This window comes from Osmerus eperlanus, chromosome 19 (assembly GCF_963692335.1).
Source record: "Osmerus eperlanus chromosome 19, fOsmEpe2.1, whole genome shotgun sequence".
Lineage (NCBI taxonomy): Eukaryota > Metazoa > Chordata > Actinopteri > Osmeriformes > Osmeridae > Osmerus > Osmerus eperlanus.
Window position 1 is genome coordinate 10,564,011 of NC_085036.1, and position 18,167 is coordinate 10,582,177.

Sequence of the window (18,167 nt, forward strand, 5' to 3'; positions counted from 1 at the left end):
TTGCACAATTCAAGCTTCATAAAAGGGAAATACTAACAGACACATTAAAGTTAGGAACCTGTTTATTAGGCAGTTTGTAATACACTTGATACCATCTATATGCCTATAGGACACTGCAGGACCATGCAGGTACAGTACCGGCAGTCTTATGTATCGTTGTCAACATTCCCTGTGCATCCTAGTATCCATATTTTCAGACAAAACATGTTCTAGGGTCCTACGATCAGTCAGCTCAACAGAACCTGTTATTTCCAGCTCATCCCATCTTCAAAGAAAATGCAGTCCTCATTTATATTGCTGCGCTATTGGTTCAGATGACTGCTCCAGTTTCATCTCCAACTGCTTACCTTATATCCGCCATTTAAAGATATGAACAGCACAGAAGGAGTGTGGGTTTAGACTGATCCTACAAATAATCTCTAGATACTGTAGTCATGTTCAGTACACCCTCTTAACCTGCCTCTCCCAACATAGTATCTGAAGTGAACAATTATGATGAATGCAAGGCTTTCTGTGTTCATCAGGACTGTGGTGAGACACTGTATCCTCCCTTTTCCCATGTCTGCATTGTTACTGGCTGGTGCCCCCGTCCAGTTCTTGTGCATCTGCGGGGGCAGTGCCTTCTTGCTCCGGGTCGCCAGGGAGGACCTCAGTAACTTTCTGAATAAGCTCCTCAATCTGGTCCTCTGACAAGCGTTCCTCACTCTCCTCAACCATCTGGAAAAAACGTACACAAAAAATTTAAGTGAAAATGCATACATCCTTACAATGTTATATCAAACTGTCATAAAATGTAAACATGAAACACGACCCACGGAGAACAACTAGCAGATACCCTGGAGGAGAAAGGGAGGAAAATAAGAATATAAATAAGAGTAACAGTGGGTCCTTACCAGCTGTATCTCTACTGCTGTTTGTGGTCTATGGTTCAGGAGCTGCAGCTTCTCAGCCCTGACATCAAACAGAGAAATCGGTAAATGGTTAGGGGTAGATGGTTTAGGGTCAGATGGCTGAGCGGTTAGGGAATCGGGCTATTAGTCAGAAGGTTGCCAGTTCGATTCCTGGCCGTGCAAAATTACGTTGTGTCCTTGGGAAAGGCACTTCACCCTACTTGCCTCGGGGGGAATGTCCCTGTACTTACTGTAAGTCACTCTGGATAAGAGCGTCTGCTAAATGACTAAATGGGCAACGCAATGCATGCGCTCACATATACATGCATTTGCTTTTGTGCTACTCAAATGTACTTATTGGCCGATCTCATTTACTTGGTAAGTTTATGGGGCATCATGGTGGTGAGGAAGTCCTTCATGATCTTTGGGCTCTGTCTGCTGCATGGTGTCTTGGATAAGTACTTCAGCGTCTGAGAGGAGACATGCACACAAGGCAGTAATGGAAACTATGACTATGGGAACACCTATCAGAATTAAAATGTTTGTGGGTTGTCTGACGAGAATGAGTTACTAACCTCATACATGATTGTATTGAGGTTCTGTTGCCCAGTGCTGTGTTTATTTTTACCACTGTCTTTTCTTTGCTCCTTTAAATCTGTCAGTAGCTGAAACACCTGAGAGAGAGAGAGAGAGAGAGAGAGAGAGAGAGAGAGAGAGAGAGAGAGAGAGAGAGAGAGAGAGAGAGAGAGAGAGAGAGAGATTGATGAGCAAGAGGTCAATCTTGCATAACACAGTAGCATTCCTGGTAACACAAACACCTGGGATGACCAGACCATGGACATATTAACGAACAGACAAAGATAAGAACACTTACTTCATAGTTGCTTAGCATAGCAGCGTTGGCATCTTTCCTATTGCAAAGCAAACAGAGAGTATTTCATGCGAAATCGAAAACACATTTGTAAGACTGAGCAGGTATTATTGTGATCAAGTCACACATTAGACTTCTAAAAAAACACAGCTAGGTACAGTTACTAGCACTAGCTATTTACACCCACAATGCTTGTAGTACTAGCGTTTAATGTTTTTTAAGCTAACGTCAGCTAGTGCCAGAAAATCTGAGCTGTAACTAGCATTACTTGAGCCTGATGCTCATATATTTACAAACAATAAAACAGGGGACTCTAAGTGAGATAAAATGTTTACATTTATTAATGACGTGTAAGTAACTGTTGATCTTAAGAAATAATAAAACAAGTAGAGCTATATCATTCTTACACTTCCATTTTGCCAGAAACTGCTTCTGAGTTCGGTACAGAGTAAGTCCGGGTAGAAAATCTTTCTTCACGCGATTTGGTTCCTAGCCAATCCACCATAACCATTGTCAGAACCTGTTCAGGCTTCACTTGACCGGTTAACTATTTTTTAAAATCAGTACAGCTGTGTCTTTATCTACTTGTTAGGATTTTTACTGCATACAGTGGGATGATGGCAAATGCTGAGGTAAGATGGAGTCACAACACAATTTGTTTTGTTTTCCACGTGTATTTGTGTATGTCTGTGTTTTGTTTATATAGCGTGTCAGCTGGCCAGTAATATGTCAGCTGGACTCAGTTCAGTGTTCAAGCTAGATGATATCTGAACACTAATTCCGTATTTTCTGCATCTCCCAGGGAAACAAACTATGGGGTGGTCGGTTCGTGGGAGACATTGACCCGATTATGGAGAAGTTCAACGCGTCTATTGCATATGACCAGCGAATGTGGGACGCAGATATCCGCGGCAGCAAGGCGTATGTGAGAGCACTTGAGAGAGCCAAACTGGTCAGCTTGGAAGACATGAATCACATCCTTCAGGGCATGGACAAGGTGAACAGAATCGACAGTAAAAGCCAACTATGTAGCATATAAAGCATTGAGAATGATTTATACCTGTTGCTGAGTAGGCTAAGGCCGTTTTAAAACCTAAATGTCTGTGCGACATGACTTCAGGACGTTAAATTCAAAAGTTTTCCTGCGTTGAAACCCAAGTGCGTGGGAGAAGACTAAAAATAAATGTGTAATATTCCACGCGGAAGTGACTAGGTTAATAGGCGACAACAAAACAATTTGCCTCGGTGCAGAATTCCATTTTACTTCTGTGCTATGTGTCTGACAATAGAGTCATGTGATAGTTCAGATGCCAAATACAAAATAACAATTTCAGTCGCACAGCTTCAAATCCTAGACTGCTCAACTACTGAATTGAAACACAAGCATTTATATTAGCACAACAGAGGTTGTGCATATCACCATTTCTGATATGTGAGTCATATTTTCTAACATTGTGTAAAGGTATTGATGCTGCACTGCTTTTCTGTATTAATTGTGTGTGTGTGTGCGCATGTGTTTCAGATTCACGAGGAATGGTCTAAAGGAGTGTTTCAGGTCAAACCAGGGGATGAAGACATCCACACAGCAAATGAGCGCCGGTTGAAGGTAGGCTAGCATTAACTTCTGTCAACAAAAAACTGTCGACTCAGTTAGATGCACATGATCTGTGTGTGCAATGTGCATGATTTTGTTTCCTTAGGAGCTGATTGGTGAGCCAGCTGGAAAGCTTCACACTGGAAGAAGTAGAAATGATCAGGTGGGTCTCACTATTCTTTCGAAGGCCGAATTATTTCTCATAAATGGTTGAGTTTGAAGTGTGAGAGGTGTACCATAATAGTGCATGCTGGAAGGACTTCCCTGGAATTATATATAGTGTGTGTTGCTTTTATTGGTTGAGCAGGTGGTGACGGACATGAGACTATGGCTTAGAGATGCTATCTTCACTCTGAAGGCCAACGCCCTCCAGCTGATCACCACCATGGTGGAGAGAGCAGCAGTGTAAACATGCGTACACACATGCACACATACATACCACACACACTCACGTATACATGCACAAATACACACCACACACACACTCACTTACACACACATTCAATTACACATGCACAAATACACACATAAACACCACACACACACCCATTCACGTATACCTGCACAAATACACACATACACACTACACACACACCCTCACTCATGCACTTCTTTATCTCAGGGAGATTGAAGTGCTGTTTCCTGGATACACCCACATGCAGAGGGCTCAGCCAATCAGATGGAGCCACTGGATTCTGAGGTAGCCTCTCTCATTATCCATACCTCTTAGTAAGACATTGTATTCATAGGAGTCTTAAGTTTATAGTAGTTTTAGAAAAAAAAATTGTAATAATTTTTAGTAATAAGTATTTTATTCCCTCTAGTCATGCAGTGGCTTTAAGCAGAGATGTTGAGCAGCTCCAGGAGATGCGGAGACGAGTCAATGTACTTCCTCTGGGAAGGTATCCATCAGTATGCTCTCATGGTATGTAGTAATATTCACTCACACACACACACTAATCAAACTCATACTCTGTCGGGATTCCTTGTTTCCCAGTGGGGCCATAGCTGGGACGCCATTTAACATCGACAGGGAGCTGCTTCGCAAAGGTAAGGCACGAGAGCAAGACTCTTGAGTTCTGAAGTCTCTGCTGATCTAGAATTCGTTTTTCTGTAATGGATCTTGGCACTTAACTCCCCCCCCCTTGTCTGCCCATTAGAGCTGGCCTTTGATGACATCAGCATTAATAGCATGGATGCTACTGGGCAGAGGGATTTTGTTGGTATGGTAATTTCTTCGCCGTATACCAATAGATGCAGTGTGGTTGCATTGGGAGCTGTCTTAACATGTCTTGTCTATTTTCTCCAGCTGAGTTCCTGTTTTGGGCGTCTCTGTGTCTCACACACCTCAGTAAGATGGCAGAGGACCTGATGCTTTACAGCACAAAGGAGTTCTCCTTCGTCACCCTCTCTGATGCCTACAGGTGTGTGTGTGTGTGTGTGTGTGTGTGTGTGTGTGTGTGTGTGTGTGTGTGTGTGTGTGTGTGGGTGTGGGTGTGGGTGTGGGTGTGGGTGTGGGTGTGGGTGTGGGTGTGTGACTGGATTCTAAGTCAGGGTTTTTAACTGTCTTTATGTTTTATATTTAAATGATGTAATTTTGTGTGTGTCTGTTGTGTGTAGTACAGGCAGCAGTCTGATGCCACAGAAGAAGAATGCAGACAGTCTGGAGCTGATAAGAAGTAAAGCTGGTCGTGTCTTTGGCAGAGTAAGATCCCTGCTGAATTGCAACTTGAGAAATTCATAAAACTGTACCCAATCGAGGTTTCTTTGCTGACCCTGCCTTTGCCTATCTGTATTTTGCAGTGTGCTGGATTTATGATGACACTGAAGGGCCTTCCTAGCACATACAACAAAGACCTACAGGTTCAAACGTTCAAACAACCGAAGGCTTGTCCCTTTGCGTATGCATGCAATGGTCTTGTTGTTTGATCTCTCTCTCTTTCTCAGGAAGATAAGGAAGCTATGTTTGACTGCTATGACACAGTTCATGCTGTGTTACAGGTGACTACAGGTGTCATGTCCACCCTCAAGGTAAGACACTCCTAAGAGAGATTGGAATTGGAATAAAGTTATGTTTATGACCACTTCCTGTTTCCTGTTCCAGATCAACCAGAGTGTGATGGAAGCTGCCCTCAGCCCTGACATGTTGGCTACTGATCTGGCCTACTACCTCGTCAGAAAGGGAGTGAGTGTGTGTGTGTGTCTGTTCAGTGTGGAGTAAGTAATTTAGCTGTAATGGGTTTAGTAGTTCTCTGTGTACCAATTTAGTTGTATCTGTTTGTCAGATGCCGTTCAGAGAGGCTCATGGTGTCTCTGGCATAGCTGTGTTTCTGGCCGAATCCAAAAACATCCCCCTGAACCAACTTTCTGTGGACGACCTGCTGACTGCCAGGTGACTAACACACACACACGTGCGCACTCTCACACACACACACACAGTCAAAGATATTAAGTATGACTGTTGAAGCTCCCACCTAATTTTACATTTGGTCTTATTCTTCTGGTTTTCCATCTATTTTGTCTAAAATCCTTCTGTGCTCTTTTCAGTCCTCTGTTTGACAGTGACGTCTCCTCGGTGTGGGACTATGGCAGCAGTGTGGAGCAGTACAGTGCCCCCGGTGGTACAGCCAAGAGTAGCGTCAGTGCCCAGATAGAACACATGAGGGCCTGGCTGAAGAGACAATCACAGTGACCTCTGTTCATCACTCCCTTCAGACAAACATAATCACTACATTTGAACATTTGAAAATGCATCAGAACTGTTACAGGCAACAATCAAAGGGTTGGATGTGTAAACATCGGATGTTACTGAGTTTAAAAATCATATTTGCCTTCTGGCTTGTTGAATTTATCTAAAACCAAATGGGTCCATTTTGTGCCTTGCCATGATCGTTAAAAGAAACTATTTCAAAAAGTTGGTTTTGTCATACAATCATAAATCTTGGAAAACAATTGCTGTTGATTTAATAAACTGTACAACACAGGTCATTATCACATTTAAAAAGTGTTTTGTATTGATTGCATAACTATTGTTTACACAAGCCTTTGATTTGCCCTTCATGCAGCAAATTGAAAATGTTAAATAAGAAAGAACAAAGTGCCTCACAGACAATCATCCCATTATCCTACAGTCACACTTATTAGTGAAGTTTTAAGGTTGAGGACTAGAGTACTTTTTAGCAAGTTAGCTTCCATCTCAGTAGAGAACCCCCAGAGCCCCCAGTACACACAGAACACACAGGCCAGTGCTGCTCAGACGAGGCACAGCAAGGCTGGCACTCGACCTGTACACAGTCCGTCCATTCAGCCGCTGGACAGGCCGGAAGATTCCATGCATTGACTGGCCAGTCCAGAACTGACACTGCTGGGCTACAGACACCAACTGGAGAGTGAAATGGAAGATAGGGTTAGGGAGGATTGGGAGAGAAGGGGGTGGGGGTCATAGTGGGTTTGTTATAGTGTCATCTCATACCTGGCTGTGGCTAATGAGGAGGGTCTGGTGAAACAGAGTCCAGACCACTGCCTGATCACAGCCTGGTGTCGTCATGGAGCCCACGTAGCGATAGTAACTGTGGAGGGTCTTAGCGCAGGGTATGATGTCACTGAGTCGGAACCCTGTGACAAGGCTACTGGTTCCTGAAACAGAAGAAGGGACAGGAGGGGTTGTCAATGCTACATAATCCTATAAACAGAAGATGAAGTCTAAGACTAGAGCGTGTTGTGTACAGCATCTCAGATTATTGAGCAGGTACCATTTTGCCTGACTTTCCCCAGTGCCTCTATCAGTGTGTTGATGTGAGGTTGATCATTACTGGACTCCTGGAGAGAAGACGAGATACATATACAACTGAACTTGAACCCAACAGAAGGTTATTAAGATGGAGTTTTTACATGTGATGTTACAGGTCGAAAGGAAAAGACAATGGCAAAGCAGGAGTCTGCCGGAGACCATGACATCAAGCTCACTACTGGACCTCGAATAAGAAGGCGAGCACCACCACGCCTGAGGGATCGTGCGCTGCCTCCTCCAAAGAAGCGTAGATCTCTTTGACGTGGACAATGTGCAGCTACAGAGAAACAGACATAAAATAATGCCTTGGAAAAAATGAGAAATTCTATGAAAAGAAACTAAAAGTCCCAAAAGAGACTTATCGGTTCAGGTCCTCATACCTCCATGGGATACCTCTCTCCATCTATGGTGTGTTCTGACCCAAGTCCTCCTTCCATACCCCAATGGAGATGGAACTGGACTGCCCGGTACCGGTCCGGCAAGCCCCCTCCACTCACCTGCACCTTCCCTGGTAGGTCAAAGTGAACTAGGAGAGCAGAAAGAAAAGATTCATTCTACAAGGTTCGTATTCATATTTCCCAGGCAAGTTAATGCAAACATAATTCTTTACTTGTCTCAAGTTTTCTTTGCATTCTCACCAGAGTGTCCCATGTTCTCCGCAGAGATGTTAAAGGTACCATTGTATGCATGGAAATGGAAGGGTGCAAGGCTGCTATTGGTCTGCACACGGCTGGTCACGATGTTAATTGGTGACTGCCGATCCCCTCCACAGCTTGGGAACTGCTCTGACCAGCGGCTGGGGTCTGAAACAACATGTTCACCTCTGAATCCATTTGCTGACATCAGGGCTTTTGATTGGAATAGAACCCGGGTGCAAGCCCAGGTTCTGAGGGACAGTGTAGATTCTAGAAAGTTAATGTACATGAGAGGATATCTGAGTGAGCTCCATTGTGGAGAAGAGCTCTTTTGTGTTTAAGTGGGCTCTTCAGTGTGTTAGGGTTTGAGTTACACTTCTCTGTGGTAACTCATTGTTTACCTTTGCATCTGTCATCACAGGAGTACTGGGTCTGGTAACACCACTGAGCTAGAACAGAAGCACACTGTATACTTTCAGTTTAACTTACACAAAGTATATTCACAGGCGTTATATAGACGTGGGGTTTCCTATCACAGGTCCACCTTGGCAGAACAACCTTTTGTTTCTACAGTTATTAACTGACACTATTACTTATTTATAGGAACTATTTGACCATGCTCTGATAACCACAGCTCATTCTCCTAGTCAGCAAGCATAATTCTTGACCTACACAGACAAACACACGTGATGACCTTTAAGGGTTTATGGCAGTCCTACACAAAAAAGACACACACACACAAAGAAACGATAGATTATTGACTAAATATACATATTACCTGTGTTCTGACCTGACCTGCCTGTTTTAGGCTGGGGTTCAAAATCACACAATGACAACAAGCCAAATAATATCTTTCATTTCCCAAGAGACATTAAAAGACTCACTCAGTGATTCTAACTAGAAATGAGATGCTGTGACAAGTTCTTCCATACATTCCCGTCACAGTAGACAAAGATGATGGAACAGGTTACCCAGTTACAAAATAATGATGTTAATAATGTTTATTTAAGCCTTAATGTGATCTGATTGGGTTCTGCATGAGTCAACACTTCAACTGACACACACACAGTCACAAACTCTTGATTAGGGTTAGTGTTCAGTGACCTCACACATGTTCAGTGACCTCACAAAACCATCTGTCCTGTGGCACAAGTTCTCAGACTACCGAGCCAGGCACATATTTACAAACCAAGGCCTAAGCAGAGGGCACACAAACACTCGAAAGGGGACAAGACACTGTACAGTTCAGTAAATAACAGTGAAGAGGAAAGAGAGAAAAGTTTCAGAAGGGGTCATTGATGAACATAGTTCGATCTAAATCACTTATTAAATGGGTAGTAGGCCTCCTATAAATAATATGTCAATGTGACATTTCCTCATGCTTGTCCTTCTGATATTGCCCCTTTAAGGATGAAAGTTGAGAGGGTTTGTGTTGTTTCCCGGATGTTGTTGTGGCAGGTTGTACTGTCTGTCCTAGGCACCAAATCCATTATAAAGATTACATATTTGTATGCCAACACTGAGTGCTTCTAACAAAGGTGCCCATTGGGAGGAAGCTCACTTTCTCATCAGGAGAACAATGCACAGGCACAGGTAGTCAGTTACTTGCCTACTTGCACCTGTCTATTTTCACATCTGGGACTCTGAGACACTACAATACTACATTACCAAGTACACAGTCTCAGGCACAGACCTAAATAAAGGGCATCAAGATGCAGAATGGTTGTGGTGTGAGAATTACAGTACTCCAAAAATAGCAACAAATTTAGGAAATACAATTTTCTGTTAAGACTTTCAAGTTATGCCCGATACACACAGGTATCAGGATCGCAAAACAAGAAACTGAAACGTGCCTCAAGAAATTGAGATCACCCAGTGTCTTCCTTTTGGTTAATTTTCTGTCACTCTCCCTCTAATCAAACAGATTAAATCAACTAAGGTGAACAGTCTCTCCCTCGGATGAAATAAATGTCATTGAGCTAAATTTGGTGGCGAATTAGCGTGTCACCAGTTCATCAGACATTGGCATAGCCAGGGGGGCTAGGTATATAGAAAAATCTCAATGTTTGCCAATAACTGTTGTGTCGGGTGGGGGCAACATCCAGCTTCTTTCTATATACCCCCATTTAGCAGTTGAACACACTTTACATGGTAAAAAACAACAACTAATGTCCCACCCCAAAAAGACTACTCCACACATCTGTCCACCCCATGGAAAAGGTTCTGACAATGCCACTGGTCACAGGCCAGTGTTGATAAAATTCAAGTATTAAAAGTATTTCTAGTGGTTAGTCTTACCTGAGCAGTGGGAGAAAATGGAGAGCAGTGCGAAGAGAAGCAGAGAGATACCCATGGCTTTTGCTTACACACAGAGCACATCAATCCAAGACGACACAATCATTTATCAATCATGCACACCTATGAGGAGGTAGACAGAGGCAGTGAGAAATTAAGTGCAAGAGTGAGAGAGACAGAGAGACAGAGAATGTGGTAGGTGTACTGTAGGAGACCTTTCCACTTGTTGCTTAGATAGCTGTAGCAGGAGTAACATTGACATCTTGTGGTCAGATCACCAGGTCAGCACGGGTTGCAATGGTAACTGTGTAGACCAGACCATAATATAGCTGTATCACTATGCTATTTGACATGTGTACAAAGACCAACATTTAAATTTGAATGGCAATTCTTTTAATTGGAATTACAACTTGTGTCAATCAATGACACATTTTTGAAATGCAATGGGAAAAGCCTGGTTCCTTCCAGTCACAGTGTTAAATGAAAAAATGAATACAATGGCTTCATTGACTTTACCTCAAAGAATACAATCAGTTAGTTGGTCAAGTTGGCTAAGCCATAGGAATGTTGAAGAGTAGCAATCAACCCTTTCACTAGTCCCTGCCCTCCTTCATCCCTGCTCAGGCCTGTGGCTTGAGAGGAAGTTAATAAAATTGCAATTGACTGCTCAACCAATCAACACACAGATTGAGAGGAAATGCGAGCAAAGATGATGATGTGGTGTTTGAAGTCAAGCATAATAAGGCCTCATAGGATTAACAGTGTCAATATAGTCAGTATAGTAAAAACGATGTACCAACACACATTCACGCATGGAGAATAAACAATTGCAATAAAACACAGCAAAAGCAATCTAGCCTTCTGACTCAACGTGTTATGAATGGTTACAAAACGTGTTGTGCTTCTCTGGTATCCACTAAAGCATAACTGCAAACATGTAGTTTTAGTAGTGAACCACCAGTAAAATATTATTTCTTGATCATACCTTTATAAATGTAAAAGGATTGGCAAAAACCCTTAGAAACTCTATGACAAATCATTTTGGAAATGAATACTATGGAATGCATAACAACTGTATGACTTCAGAGGGTAGGAGTCAGGTAAACAACATTGCCAAGGCATTTCAGCATGGTTACTTCATTAACAAGAGTGTAAGCAGCAAAGTAGTAAAACGGTTTTTAAAATGAACATTTAAGGCTTTTTTTTCTTTCTTTTGATAACATAAGACGTTGATTAAAGTGCCATAAACATGTTAAAGGTCCCATTTAAATAAATCTTTAGTTTGCTAATATTACTCCTTCTGAAATGATACATCTGGTTAAGTGAGGATGTATATAAAAGGGACTGTGTCCCCTAATCTCTCTGTCACTGTCAGGCAGACGATGAAGGGTGCAGCATTATCGAGACACATCTGGGATAGAGTTCATCAAGTTCTTGAGGTCCATGGTCCATTCCTTAGTGGTTTCCATTAATAAGTGGTAACAAGAGTATATCATTGTGACCTCACAGCAGAAATCTCTGGAAAAATACAAACAGAAATCCCCCAATCAATGTCTTTCACCAGCACTTCTAATAGACCATCACACTGTTTTCACCTCTCCATCTGTGCACCCAGCTCTCCTCCTCGCAAACTCTCCTCTAACCTTACATCCTTCTCATCCTGATAGTAAATGTGGTTTCCTCCCTCCACCTCTCTCCTTACATTTACATTACATTTAGTCATTTAGAAGACTCTCTTATCCAGAGCAACTTACAGTAAGTAGAGGGACATTCCCCCCAGGCAAGTAGGGTGAAGTGCCTTGCCCAGGGACACAACTTCATTTTAGCACGGCCAGGAATTGAACCGGCAACCATCTGATTGGTAGCCCGATTCCCTAACCGCTCAGCCATCTGACCACCTACCTGTAGCACCACTGCTGCCACCACAGCCAGCACAGCCAGCAGAGCCATGCGGCCCATCCAGCCCAGGTCTGGGTTCTTGAGGATGAAGAACCGGGCCCAGCCCAGCTTCTTGTGCGTGTGTGGGGGGTAGCGTATGTCGTTGACCCCCTCCATCTTCAGCTGCTTGATCAGACAGCCCCGCAGGTGACTCAGCTGGTCAAAGCCAAACTTGCCGTGGTAAGAGCCCATACCACTGTTACCTGCATGGGACCCATAGAGAACACATGGGTCAGGGTGTGTGTGTGTCTGTGTGTGTGTGGCCTGGTTTGCGTATGTGACAGAGACACTCACCCACTCCTCCAAAGGGAAGCGCACTCACTGAAAAGTGCACCAGACAGTCATTGGCCACCACTCCTCCACTAGAGGTCTCTGCTATCACTTTCTTTATCACCTTTACAGAGGCAGAGAGAAAGAAAGCACCACAAGATTGCAAACCACAAGTCACCGTCTGACACTGCAGCATGTTTACCCTAGCAGTGCACTAAGTGTGTGTGTGTGTGTGTGTGAAGCACCTTATCATCTGGCGAGAAGATATAGAGGGCGAGGGGTTTTTCTCTCTGGTTGATGAAGCTGATGGCCTCGTCTAGTCCACTGACAGTCACGATAGGGAGCAGAGGACCGAAAATCTCCTCCAGCATGACCTTTGACTCTGCCTGCACATCCCGCAGCACTGTGGGGGCTGAGTGGGGAACACAGACACACGTCAACATCCAGTACATCGCACAGTTCTGTTAGGTATGATGAGACAAACCTGTGGGGTGCCAGATTAAGTTCAAATTTGTTTTCATAGTGGAAAAAATTGTTTTTAATCCAAATCACAACCGAGTAATCACTATATTTCCAAGTAAATAATGTTATCAGTGAAGACCTTTTAATCCATAAGACCTCCGTACCTATGTAACAATCAGACTCATCGTTGTCGCCTCCATGTGCAATGGTACTGTCCTCTGCCATCGCCATGATCCTCTTGAAGTGGCGCTGGTTGATGATGCGCCCATAGTCAGGACAGGTCTTGGGGTCTTCTGTGTAGAAGGCCTGTCAAAATAAAACACACAGGGCAGTTCTGATAACTGAGTACTGATGGTACCGTCCCTTTGCCTGTGGCCCTGTGGCTAGGGGGACTGTACCTTGATGGACTTCTTGACCTCCTCCACCACCCGATCCTGGATACTGGGATCACACAGGATGTAGTCTGGGGCTATGCAGGTCTGCCCGCAGTTCGTGTACTTCCCCCAGGTCACACGCCTGAGGCACAGAGAGAGACAGAGGCAAGAGAGGGAGGATGACAAAGATGGGATGACTACGAGCACAAGAAAGGGCTTGATATGTTGCTCTTCTTTCCCTGTACGCCATTTTGGATCAAAACGGCTGCTAAATGAACATTATTATTACATCGCAACAGTGTAGTATCTGCCAACCCTGAAACAAAGAGAAAGAGTCGTGTGCGGTATTTCTGTATTCAGAAAAGCTCGATTCTGTTCTGTCGCATCAAGATGGCTTCATCCAACCACACTATCGACTATCAAATATCACTGACATCCAATGACATCGCTGTCCCTCTCAGCTGATACGAAAAGAAGGAGAGCTGTGCGGCGTGGTGCTCACCGGCACGCCATGCTGATGTCACAGTTCTTGTCAATGTAGCAGGGGCTCTTTCCCCCCAGCTCCAGGGTGACGGGGGTCAGGTGTTTGGCTGCTGCCTCCATGATCAGACGGCCCACCATGCTGTTGCCCGTGTAGAAGATGTGATCGAACCGCTGGCGCAGGAGCTCCTGGGTCTCTGGAACGCCGCCGGTCACCACCGGGTAGAGCTCCTACAACACACATACACGACGCACACAGGAATACACACACCCCAGTTAACCTGCTGCTGTCTGTGCCTGTACACGCACCCCAATCCGACGGCAGGGTCGTAGAGGCGTTACGATAGCGGTGTTGTGATGTCATGTGTAAAGGCATTGGAGAGACGGTCTGACCGGTTCCTATACGTCACCTTGTCAATGTAGATGGGCAGCAGGTCCTCCATGAGCTTGGCGGTGTGGACACACACCTCCGAGGGCTTCACCACAGCAGCATTGCCTGTAAGCAGGCACAACAGTACCATGAGAATAACCATGATGGAGCCCATCTCTGAGCATGTTCATGTGGAAAAAGTGAAGTAAAAGTTAACAAAGACAGCTGAGAGTGATTGACAGGATAATATTGTCATAATTATGTGAATGTAAATATGAATTATGACTTGATACTTAATAATGATCCAGTTGCTTTGGGATCATATTCTGGGATAAAATCATTGTAGGAATAATATCTGTATAAATGTATTCTGGGATACTAATTTTGGTGGCTCAGTCTGACTGGCAGTGAAGTTTGCTCAGCACTGCCGTCTGTAGGCTGGAACCTCTCACCTACTGGACACGCAGCCTCCCTCTTGCAGCTGACAACAAGCAGAGAGCCAAAGGATAAAGTCCAGTCCAACGCAAACACACACACCCATTCACATCAAAAGAACCATTTCAGCATTCAAGAAATGAGTTAACAAGTTAACAGCTATGTAATGAAGGCTACATATACATGAAATACATTCCAAATGCATTCACTAACAAAGTCAGCTTAATGGTTTTACTTTGAATGGTTTTATGTCATTGCCAGTGCCTCGCAAATGTAGGCTAAACCATTCAGTGTTAATCCAAAAAGATTGTAGGCACTTTGCTTAAGTGCATGGAATCTAAACTATGTGAACTACAAAAAACGCAGGTAGCTAAATGCTGTGTAGTGAAAGCCTCTGACTGTGATGGTAAACTCTGGTGTGAGTAGGGTTACAGAGACAGAACCACTTGCATCTTAAGGCTCTAAGATAACTGAGTAGTCTGCTAAGGACACTTTCTAATTCATGATGAATAATTCACCAACTGCAGTCTATAGCCATCAGAGGGTTATCTGACTGGGATTATCTGCGGTTCATACACGACCAGCTCGTTTAGTCCTTTTAGTGCAGTCACTGATAGAAATGGCGGTCAGAGTTCGTACAAACACACACACACACACACACAGAACCTCCTATGACCATGATTTGATAGGAATGAAGTCCAGGGTTCATAGATTTGTCTTTGACATGAGTATTCTGAAGGTTGATGTTGTGCAATACAGAGATTGAAAGACGACCAAGAGAGATAGGAGGATAAATTGATAAAAGAACAGAGAAGAACGGAGAGTAAAAAAATCAAATGTATCTCAACTCTGCCTTTTTGCAACTGAGTAAAAAAAAAATGTTATTCACTGTTTTTTCTCTGGTGGTCTCCTACCAGCAGCGATGGCTCCTATGAGGGGCTGTATGGTGACAGCCCAGGGGTAGTTCCAGGCCCCGATGATTAGCACCACGCCCAGGGGCTCAGGTTGGATGTAGACTGTGTCTGAGATGGTCAGCAGGTTCTTCTCCACAGGGCGCGGGGCAGCCCATTCTGCCAGCTTCTTCACAACCAGAGCAATCTCCCCCTCAAGTCCCAGGGTCTCGTAGATCTGGGTTCCGACATCGCTCTGGAGCATTGAAGGAACACACAAAATATATACATAACATCCAGCACCTGTGGTTTCATCTAAAAGGTGACAAGAGATTGGGATTGATTGTATAATGATTCTCTGTAGGTAGATATTTTCAAGGTAAATGTCTGAATGGTAAAGGCAGTATCGTCTCAGAGAGGAGATGAGGATTATTATAGTATAAACACAAATGACCTGGCTCACTCCAACACACACACTTGTCTCAAACAGATCTGCTATTGGACTCACTTTATTGAGATCTTTCTTAATTGCATCAGCAATGTCTTTTTGTCTCTCCACAAACAACCTCTGGAGATTCTTGAGCTGTCGTATCCGGTTTTCCAGGGGCTTGGACCTGCCTGTCAGAAAGGCTCTCCTTGCGCGCTCCACGGCAACCTGTTCCCGGGACATTCTAAACACAAAAATAAACCTTAACAACAGTTGAAGAGTTGAGGCTTCCTCACTGTTAAGGGCCTATTGTACGTTTGATGATGGTAACTACAGCTCAGTCTCTCTTTGATATTGATATTGTTCAGCCTAAATTATGCAACATAGCATGGCTTTAGGCAGTTCTTAGCAACTTATTCTGTTAATATAATGTTGCATACACTTACATAACCCATTGTTGACAACCCCCTGCTGGACCCTCATTAAAATAACATCCTTTTACGTAACTTTTGTTGCATTATTACAGTAACATTTGTTGTAGTTTATTGTTTTCGACATGTTGGCAAATATTGCCTACATTGTAGGCTTAGCCTGCGACATGTAACTTCACCTAAATACTCCTGTTTGCGACTAACTTTTAGTTGCCTTAGCTTCATCTTTGTTTATTTTGTTTTGCATTAGAAAGAAACCGGTGATTAGGCTAAGAGATAGCCAACGTGACCTTTCATTTCCTTTTCGCTAACCTGACATTCTATCCGTTTTGTTTCCTGCTTCAATATAATTTTGCATTTAGTTATATCACTACTACAACTCAGTAATACTGTAAAACAATAATATCTTACCTGACAGGCTGTTGTTCCGAGTCACACCGGGGTATTATCGATGTTTTGCAGAAAGTAGAAAGCGGAACACACTGCAGCTAACAGGATCTGTGACGGACTGAGCATAATAACGATCTCCCGTTACAACCCTGGAAAGGGCGTGGCCTCACTGTCAATAGGAGGTCCTGGTTGGAGAAATGCAGTCTTTACGAGTTTGTTACAGTAATGTAAGACAATATACATGTTGTATATAAATGGATGCCTAAACATCAGACCTAAGTTATAATAGCCAGATTCTCAATCCAAATCAGATAAGATGATGAGAGCCTGACTAAAATAGTTACTGAAATTATTGCAACAAATGGGTCTAGTTAATGTAAAAGCCCTCTGTGACATTGCTTGTAAAAGGGCTATACAAATTAATTTGATATGATTTGATCTAATTCTGCATTGAATAAATAACATACAGTTACTCAATAATAGACAAATACATTGTGTAGTATAAGAGGAAAGGGCAAGTCATTACATTATTATGTCTCTGATACAGACACAGACAAACACAGACAGACAGATATGCCAGACATGACCATTCCACACCTCTGGTGTGTAAACTATTACTCTATTACTGTGAAATATTTTTTTTTATTATTATGTTTCTTGGTGTTATGAATAGTCTTCAGTGTTGTACAGCCTTCCAAAAAAAATGCAGTTGATAAAGGGACATGATGTTACCAATATTGCCACAGATGTTTCAAGCACTATGTCGTAACATGGTAATTTAATTAGACCAAACTGGATAACTGGTAGTCTTAGTGAATCTTTTGTAAATGTCTACTAGTGCTGTGTTGTCTAATTCATGTCACTCTCCTTCATTTCTATTTCAGGCAGATCTTCAGTATGCAGGTCTCTATCCAGCAGTGTCATCTGAAGACAAGAAGGACTCACACTTAGGCTCAGAGGCCTTCTGAAGCCTGGACTGTAGGCTAGCAGTGTGCCCTTCCACATCGCTCACATCGCAGGCCTAGAAACCTCTATGGGTGACAGGAAATGTGTATAGCTTCAACATCAAATGCTGGCTTGTGTTTGTGTATTGAGATAGGGGGGGGGGGGGGGGTGCTGAAGGAGTGAAGGGTCATTCACACAAGGGTGTCATCTTGACTCCTGGGAGCGGTAGACAAACAGGATGAACACACACGCAAACACACGCACACACACTAACAAGTAACAAATAACAAACATGCTTTGTGATGTCAACTGTGTATTGGGGAGTGCATGTATATTACATTAAAATTCAATTTGTTAGGCAAAAAGTAATGCAGTAAACCAAAAACCATGAACACTGCATCCACTTTTATGATTACCACATTTTCTTTTGGCCAACAGTTCAGACAATGGCAGGGTTTCCCAGATTCGTTAAGAAGCTCTTAACGCTAAGAGCTTCTTAGGAACGTTCTAAGAACGCTCTAGAACGCTCTTAGAACGCTCCTAAGAAGCTCATAGCGTTAAGAGCTTCTTAACAAATCTGGGAAACCCGGCCAATAACAGTAGATTAAATCTAATTTCCTCACCTAACACATACCAAGGCTAAATGTTTTCAAGAGAGTACATGGCATCACTGATGTGGT

At 43.3% G+C, this 18,167-nt stretch overlaps 4 protein-coding genes across 5 annotated transcripts; 1 reads left to right on the forward strand and 3 right to left on the reverse strand.

Annotated features, from left to right (window-relative positions):
- Nucleotides 1-44: 44 nt before the first annotated feature.
- crcp (calcitonin gene-related peptide-receptor component protein) lies at nt 45-2,257 on the reverse strand. The gene is made up of 6 exons (XM_062485671.1): nt 2,169-2,257; nt 1,765-1,801; nt 1,466-1,564; nt 1,266-1,360; nt 894-951; nt 45-717 (listed from the first exon to the last, which is right to left on the reverse strand). Exons 1-6 carry the CDS (start codon nt 2,174-2,176, stop codon nt 571-573), a joined length of 444 nt encoding a protein of 147 aa, XP_062341655.1. The 5' UTR covers nt 2,177-2,257; the 3' UTR covers nt 45-570.
- Nucleotides 1,753-6,307, forward strand: asl (argininosuccinate lyase). Of its 2 annotated transcripts, XM_062485670.1 has the most exons (17): nt 1,753-1,865; nt 2,354-2,393; nt 2,564-2,758; nt 3,284-3,367; nt 3,462-3,518; nt 3,663-3,760; nt 3,978-4,055; nt 4,180-4,257; nt 4,353-4,405; nt 4,516-4,578; nt 4,665-4,779; nt 4,976-5,060; nt 5,159-5,218; nt 5,303-5,386; nt 5,460-5,540; nt 5,641-5,747; nt 5,903-6,307. In XM_062485670.1, the coding sequence occupies exons 2-17, from the start codon at nt 2,376-2,378 to the stop codon at nt 6,045-6,047; spliced, it is 1,401 nt and encodes a 466-aa protein (XP_062341654.1). In that variant the 5' UTR covers nt 1,753-1,865; nt 2,354-2,375; the 3' UTR covers nt 6,048-6,307. The 2 variants fall into 2 exon arrangements, with proteins under 2 accessions (XP_062341654.1, XP_062341653.1); XM_062485669.1 differs by lacking the exon at nt 1,753-1,865 and having other exon boundaries at nt 2,239-2,393.
- Nucleotides 6,308-6,352: 45 nt separating this feature from the next.
- ca4c (carbonic anhydrase IV c) lies at nt 6,353-10,133 on the reverse strand. Its single transcript, XM_062486270.1, has 8 exons — nt 10,079-10,133; nt 8,182-8,229; nt 7,784-7,948; nt 7,526-7,671; nt 7,330-7,422; nt 7,108-7,174; nt 6,828-6,991; nt 6,353-6,737 (listed from the first exon to the last, which is right to left on the reverse strand). Exons 1-8 carry the CDS (start codon nt 10,131-10,133, stop codon nt 6,552-6,554), a joined length of 924 nt encoding a protein of 307 aa, XP_062342254.1. The 3' UTR covers nt 6,353-6,551.
- Nucleotides 10,134-10,445: 312 nt separating this feature from the next.
- Nucleotides 10,446-16,700, reverse strand: aldh3a2b (aldehyde dehydrogenase 3 family, member A2b). The gene is made up of 11 exons (XM_062485761.1): nt 16,564-16,700; nt 15,803-15,965; nt 15,319-15,550; nt 14,010-14,095; nt 13,622-13,830; nt 13,144-13,261; nt 12,910-13,051; nt 12,529-12,695; nt 12,308-12,407; nt 11,978-12,216; nt 10,446-11,593 (listed from the first exon to the last, which is right to left on the reverse strand). Exons 2-11 carry the CDS (start codon nt 15,962-15,964, stop codon nt 11,579-11,581), a joined length of 1,470 nt encoding a protein of 489 aa, XP_062341745.1. The 5' UTR covers nt 15,965; nt 16,564-16,700; the 3' UTR covers nt 10,446-11,578.
- Nucleotides 16,701-18,167: the final 1,467 nt, after the last annotated feature.